General features: G+C 29.4%; 1 protein-coding gene across 1 annotated transcript; it reads right to left on the bottom strand.

The window, feature by feature from the left end:
* Positions 1-5,380: 5,380 nt before the first annotated feature.
* LOC129299192 (olee1-like protein) lies at positions 5,381-6,972 on the bottom strand. Its single transcript, XM_054937654.1, has 2 exons — positions 6,724-6,972; positions 5,381-5,959 (listed from the first exon to the last, which is right to left on the bottom strand). Exons 1-2 carry the CDS (start codon positions 6,890-6,892, stop codon positions 5,595-5,597), a joined length of 534 nt encoding a protein of 177 aa, XP_054793629.1. The 5' UTR covers positions 6,893-6,972; the 3' UTR covers positions 5,381-5,594.
* Positions 6,973-7,320: the final 348 nt, after the last annotated feature.

The raw sequence follows: 7,320 nt of genomic DNA, 5'->3' as shown, positions 1-7,320 counted from the left end.
TAGCCTCCCTCATCTTCCTCTGTCTCTCATCATCGAAGCCTCTTCCTTCTTATCTGTCCAAGTAAACTACAAGTGAGTCAATCAAAAATCTCTTCCTCTCTTGCAACGCAATACTATAGTTCACTGCTATAGAAAGCTTTGAAACCTCCATTCTCTTCTCTCATTTTCCATTTTTGGGGTGCCAAAGTACAAGGGAAAACTTGGTTGTTGCTTTACGAGTTGATTTTTAAAACTTCCTCCCTCTTTTATGCTGCAAAACTTCCTTCCCTTTTTGCTATTGTAAATTGACGGTGAGAAATTTTGATCTTTCTCTTCATGCTCTCTTCATGGTTGCTCTATATGTGCACGCATGCGTGTGTGTGTGTGAAAGAACAAGAGCATATTAGGACTAGGCTGGCTGAGTTTTGTTTATTTGATCTAATTGTTAATGTTGGAAAATTTTGGATAAATGATAGGATGTTAAGAAGTTTCATTGATTGAGCTACGGAATGATGCCAATAAGATTACTTGTTAAAAATGTTTGTTAGAAGTTGTTATTTGATGAGTATTTTCCTCTAAAATCTCATTAAACTCCTAGGAAAAACATAAGTGGTTTGGATGCTATTATTTGATTATTTGAGTTGGACATTTGTATAAAATTTAATTATATATATAATATATATTATTTGTATAGTTATATTATCACAAATTAAATAGTCATGGAAGATAATTATCTCCATAAGGAAAGTGGAGTTAGAAATAGAGCTGCTTGGAAAGAGTAATTTGATTATTAATTGAAGAGCCAATTGATTATCAAAATATTAGTCTTTGAGATATCTATGAAATGTTTGGGAAAAAAATTAAATTAAAGTTGGGAATTGTTGTGGTTTTTTCTAAATTGATTTGGGTTGAAAGGGTACAAAAATAAATCTTTAAAATAAAATACGATGTTATTATTTGGGCACTAGGATTTAAGGAGCAAACATTGTTGTAAGAAGACCGGTTAGGAGTAGAGAATGTCTCAAGTAAGTGAATAACGTCCGAAATATTTATTGACAAAGTTTCTTTTCATCAAAGATATTGATTTTAACAATTTACAATTTTATCTATTTATATATGTTTGTATATGTATATATTATTCATAAGCATTGATTATTTCTGTTGATTGAATAACTCTATTTTCTGAAGTCAGTTTTATGTGCTTACAACATTGATCAACTTGCTTTTTTTTTTTACAAGTTTTAGTAATCCTTTATTCGACAAGGACATCATGAAAATTCGTGAAAAGAGAGTTTGTAAGTTTTTACATTGAAAAGAATGGGTGTTTACATAATTCATGTGAATCTGATATGAAGAAGAGAAAATTTAATTTGATAATAATTATTTTCTCGCATGTCTGAAAATTGATTTTTAAAGAGACTTTAGACAGAATATTAATTGCTAACGGCAGTTCCATTAGCCCTTGGCACACCATGATAAATTACTAGCTAGTTTAATTTTCGTGAGCTCTATTCTCAAGTCTGTTATTCGTGGGTCTCATATCCATGTTTGTTTCGTGGCTTTGGCTGCATTTGGTTACTTACCCTCATGGATTGTGTATCCACGTCTGTTTTCGTAGCATAATTGCTTCTGGTTATTTGTCCTCGTGGATAATGTGTCCATGTTTGTTAATTTTTCAGATAAGTCCCATATATATGAATTTGATTATTTAATGATTTCATATTTGTTTGTTTTAATTAGCAATATATTTTTAATTACTTATTTGTTTATTTGTTTCCTTGAAATTAAGTTATGACAATATTTGATATGATAATTTAATGGTTCAAGATTTCATTTAAAGTTATATAGAATTCTATTGTTCCGCATTTATTTGAATCTTTATGGAGATCATTGTTTTTTTTAAACTTACATAATTATTTTTAACTTTGCTTTTATTCATATTTAATTATTTATTATTGGGACATTATTCACTGAAAATTTTTTTGGTCTCAGATAGTGTAGCTGACACTGAACCATCTGCCAAATACTGAGGAGTCTATTACTGACTAAAGGTGGACGAGCTAAGGATTAAGTATTCTTTTGATGTAATGTTTTAAATTATAAAATTTTATTTTGTAAGCTTAATTTAGGTGCTCCACATAGTCTATAGCTAGAACCTTTATTTTGTTACATATTTTGCTTGGTGGCTGAAAGGAGTTGAATTCCTAATTAATATGATATTTTGTGTAAAATATTGTGTTGTAGAGTTTTCGGGAGATCCTGTTTAAAGAAGAGGTTCTGCCAAAATTTTTATAAAAATATTAAAACTTTTATTAATGCCAAAAATGTTTATGCATGTTTCTAATTCAAACTAAAAATATAATTAGGTCTTAGTTATAGAAAGATTAATCGATCCAAGGCTTAAATGATGTGCGATGGTTCACATCCTGTGCCAGTCACCCTCTATTTTTGAGGTGTGACATGCTCACTTTATGCACTACTAAAATATATATATATATATATATATATATGAAAGACTCTTGTAACATTTATTCCATTTTTTAATTTCATAGTATTTATTAAATGTTGCAAGTTCCAATGTTATCCAAAGCCATAAATGGTATTTTGACGATAAATGAAACACTGCGAAAGTGAGATTGAAGCGGCAGCACTCGTGTTATTATTTTTTTAATAGAAAAAGCGGTAGTACTTGTTTATTATTTTTTTATGAACATAAAAAAGTTGGTGGCTTAAAAATATACTCCCTCCGTGCTCATATAAAAAAATTTTTTTTTTAAATATAAGAAGTTGTTAGCATATTTTTTAATGAATGAACCATTATATTTTTATTAAATTGAAAAGAGAAAAGGATAAGTATTCTCATTAATTTACTTTTAAAAAAGAGATTCATTTTTTATTTATAATAATTAGGGGCAAAATTAAAATATTATTGTGTTTTTAATTAGATAATCAATTTTTATTAGTTTGCGTGATTTGATTAAAAACATCTTATATATAAAAACAGAAGAAGTATTTCTCTTTTCAAGCATACACTTAATCAATATAGTTAACCCTCATATTGTCATAATCCATCATAAATACTAGTATATATCAGTATTAGGGTTTTTTTTTTACCAACTCAACAAAATTAATAGAGTTTTGTACGCATCAGCATATTTAACTTCCTCAAATAATAAAGACTAGCATTATAGACAAATAAATTTTAAGAAAGGAAAAAAAATATACAAACTAATACCAACATATGCTAATTAAATATACAGGATTAGGGGTGAAAGTAGGCCTAGCTATTATCACGAGGCTTATAGCTTAGCCTACTTCAGACTTAGCTCGTCTTATTTACTATAGGCCATATTAGATTCAAGCTTAGCCTACGAGCCTAACAAAGTTAACCTATTTATATAAATAATAATAAATTATTATTATCATTATTATGTGATGTATTATATATATATATATATATAATGTAATATATGTAATATTATATATATAATATTTACTTTATGAATTATGAAATAATGGACTTCACCCCTTTAACCCCTTTCTTCTTGTTCTTCCCCTAAATCAAAACTTGCTAAACAGGTTCCTATATTTTTTTAAACATGCTGAAACTATGACACATTTGATTAATGATATATTACTTTCACCATTTTATTTTTGATCAAAATATTCTTTTTTATTTCTAGTTTCTTATTAGTTATATTTTCAATCATATTATACTTATATATTGATTTTTGGGAAAACACAATCATGATTGGTCCCTATAGTTTCATCATGTTTTACTTTTAGTCTCCATAATTTTTTTCAATATTTTTAATTCTTATAGTTTTAACAAAATTGAGTGGCATTTGTTACCTAAGTCCTTATAGTTTCAATGTCTTATAGAGACTGAAAACATTAAAAAAACTATGGGGACTTAAAATAATAAAACTATAAGAATTAATGATTGTGTTTTCCTTTGATTTTAATGTTACTACTTTATTGTTATATAGTATTGTAGTTAGTAAGTTCTCTTAATTATTATATGTTGTAGTTGAAAAATCAAGTTAATTATGTATATGTAGGCTTTAACAATCCTAAACAAGTTTGATAAATATAATGCTAATATGTAAATCTATTTCAAAAAACTTACTTTTAAGTAAATTTTTAAATAGGCTTTTAGGTTAGACTATATTTTAGGTAGACTTAAGTCTGAGATGTGAGAAAAAAAGCCTTATACAAGTTTTTAATTTAGGTCACACTTATGCCTCTAATCTACCACACAAGTTCAGGCTTATTTAGCTAAAACCAAACTTGACTTAACCTATTTTTACCCTTAATAGAGACCAACAGCTATATTTTTCTGAAAAATTTGTCATCACCTCCAAGAGAAGAAATTAAAATTTCATCATATTGTCTAATGATCTATATATATGAAAAGCATATTTACAAAAGCACCACCTTAACAAAAAAACATGCTCATTATGCTTAAGTTATTGGTTATCACCATTTTAGGCCTAGTATAGTATTTTTTTTTTAATCATTAAATTATATTTTAAAAATTATAAATTTTAAACTAAATTATCTTGTATTCCTTAATTTAGAATCGTAACTCTGCCACTAAGTCTATCGAAGTTATCCTCACCATTACACCCTTTTCAATACTACCAGCCAAACCAATAAATCATTGAATTAGTATTTTGACCAATATAATAAAATATTTTTGTTTATGACAAGTTTGTTAACGATTTTGACCATTTACTCTTTAACCATATTTTAAAGGCTTAATGACCTGTTTGGTTTTCTCTATCTTTTAGCACGCTTTTGAAACTGATCACTCCAATGGTGATAAGTAAATCCAACTTTATTGAGTTGGCCTTTTTTTTATTATGCATAAGTGTCTTCCTATCAAAGATAATTATGTTTGAGATACAGATTAAATACTAATTGCAAACATTTTTTTCTCTACAGATTCAAATATTAGTTTATCACGTTATGATGGGTTAATCCCTTCTGCTAACTAATTGTGTCGGTTGTTTGAGTTTTCTTTACCATATCATGAGTTCAAACTCTTCTTATATAGCAGGAAAAGAAATAAGCAAAATAAATATTCACAAGAGGTGTTATATAGTTCAAGCATACATCGATTAGTGGTAGAAATGTATTCTTATAATTTTTTTAATATATTAAATTATTTATTTTATGAGATTTTAAAATGATATAATCAAATATTTAATCGAATTAGCACATGGTGAATTCATGATCAACGGATATAAAATAATCTTCAAACTCTACTATTTACATTCATGAAGGAGAAGTTCTACTTCGAATATAATGGAAACCAAACCCTATTTTATAAGGTCAAAACTCATACTTTTCTCATACTCTAATCATATAAAAGCCGGAAAGAAATAAAAAAAAAACCCACAGAAACAGCAGTAGCACCATCATCAATATATAGGTATAAAAAAATTCAAAATCTATAACAAATTCGACTCATTCCTCAGACTCTGTGCAATTAATGTAACACGCACACAGAGCCGACCTAGTTATTATCAAACGTATAACTGCAAAAGGATAAACAACTTTAATTTGAAGCAAGGAAGTAAGGAAGGATCAAAGTGATCAAATTTTCATGTTCAGGAATTATCTTCAATCTCAGTGCCGTCTGGGTTCAAACTGAGATCTTTAAGAACTTCAGCACACTCAGCAAGAGGCTGGTCCTTCATGAAGCCAAGAGCATTGGCGAGACGATCAGGACTGTGAATGAGGCCATTGTCGTTGGTGATGCTAACTTTGGCAGCTTGGTTCAGATGCTTGTCACTGTCCAACTTGGTACAGTCGTCTCTGCTGCTAGAGATGAGAGTGACCTGACAATCTTCTTCGGCATGGTCGCCATCAACCTCGATACTGTACGAACCCTTCTCGTCCGTCGTCGCCTCCTTGCTTAACGTTATGTTCTTGTCATTTGCAAAGTCCACACACTGCAGTCTCACCTTGGCACCTTCACCATTCTCACACTTCATCAGTAACACAACTCTTTGTCGATGTATACTAATAATAAACATTAGGGTTTATGTATGATGCTAAATAATCATTAATCTTTTACTTATAAATATGTGTTGTGCCTTTGTGTGTAAACTTCCAACCCAAGTGGATTGAGTTTTGTGGCGATGAGCACCAAATTTTGACCATGCAGATCAAATTGGATGGTCCAGATGTAATATAATTTTATTTTCATATATTTAATAATTTAAATTTTTTTTATAAACAAAAGTTTAAATGAGTTGGGTCTTTAAGGGAACATCAAGGTTAGAACATGTCTTCAAACTCTAAGAGCACTTAGAAATATACTTATAGATCACCTACCAATAAGATCCTCAATTTGAAAGCGAGACTTGATTTTGTGACCTTGTGAGTTATGGGTTAAATCCTTATTAATTAGACTAATTTTTGTTAGCTAATAATTTAAAATTTTAGTAGATACAAAATCTAAAATAAAGATAATCTCTTATCATTATGTTAAAAACAAATTTTGTATTTAAAAATCATCAATTAAAAACTTTAAATCTGAATCATGAAAACTGGATTTGACTGGTTCAAAGATGTCATAGCAATGATGAACACCATGGCAAAACCTAGCCAAGGCACCAAGCATGCTTCCTTAAAAACATAATCTAAAACTATCCAAAAAAGTGACATAAATTGTTTTGTTGGTGATCAAATCTAAATGGTTAAAGTTGTTAATAACAATAATTTATTACATACCAGCCATGGGTTCGCTAATCTTAGTGACAAATTGAACGTTGCATGTGTCACAATAAACTGTGCCATGCACGACGAAGCGGTTTTTCAGGTCGTTGCCGTGTGTGGAAACGAAGAAGGAGAAGAAACAAACGGCCAAGGCCAAGAGGATGAATATGGAAGACTTAGCCATGTATCTCGATCTTGAACGTATTGCAATTCAATTCGACTTCGATGTTTTGTAAAATGGGAGGATTTCGTTTTTAAGAATTAATAGAGGAGGAGGAGAGTAAGAATGGAGTCGATTAGTGCCACGTTTTTATAATGCTAATCATGGGGTCAAATTACTATCTTTGCTTCTTAATCTTTGTGGTTATCATTAATCTTTTTTTTTTCTGTTCCTTAATTTCTGGTGATTTTGTGATGACCCGCTATCTTCTCCAACTTAATTAATCATCAGAGCCTTGAGTTCCTAGGCTAAAAATTATAACACTTTGAGATCTTGCTAGGTAATGGGTTAGTCGAGGAGGAAATGGTCATAATAATTAGTCACTTGAACTTGCTAAAATTAAAACGCTCATTTTGATGGGTTTAATTTATATATGTAGTTAACATCATTAA

The sequence above is a fragment of the Prosopis cineraria genome, unplaced genomic scaffold, assembly GCF_029017545.1.
Source record: "Prosopis cineraria cultivar Desert tree isolate PC_DT_omini unplaced genomic scaffold, ASM2901754v1 PC1070, whole genome shotgun sequence".
Taxonomy (NCBI): domain Eukaryota; kingdom Viridiplantae; phylum Streptophyta; class Magnoliopsida; order Fabales; family Fabaceae; genus Prosopis; species Prosopis cineraria.
Note: the sequence above shows the minus strand (reverse complement) of the source record. Positions and strands in the feature narration are given on the sequence as shown.

Bases quoted from the DNA above. Each gene is read 5' to 3' on its own strand.
- LOC129299192 (XM_054937654.1), bottom strand. From the start codon at position 6,892: ATGGCTAAGTCTTCCATATTCATCCTCTTGGCCTTGGCCGTTTGTTTC. The intron at 5,960-6,723 runs GTATGTAATAAA...AGAATGGTGAAG, and splicing joins GATTAGCGAACCCATGGCTG to GTGCCAAGGTGAGACTGCAG.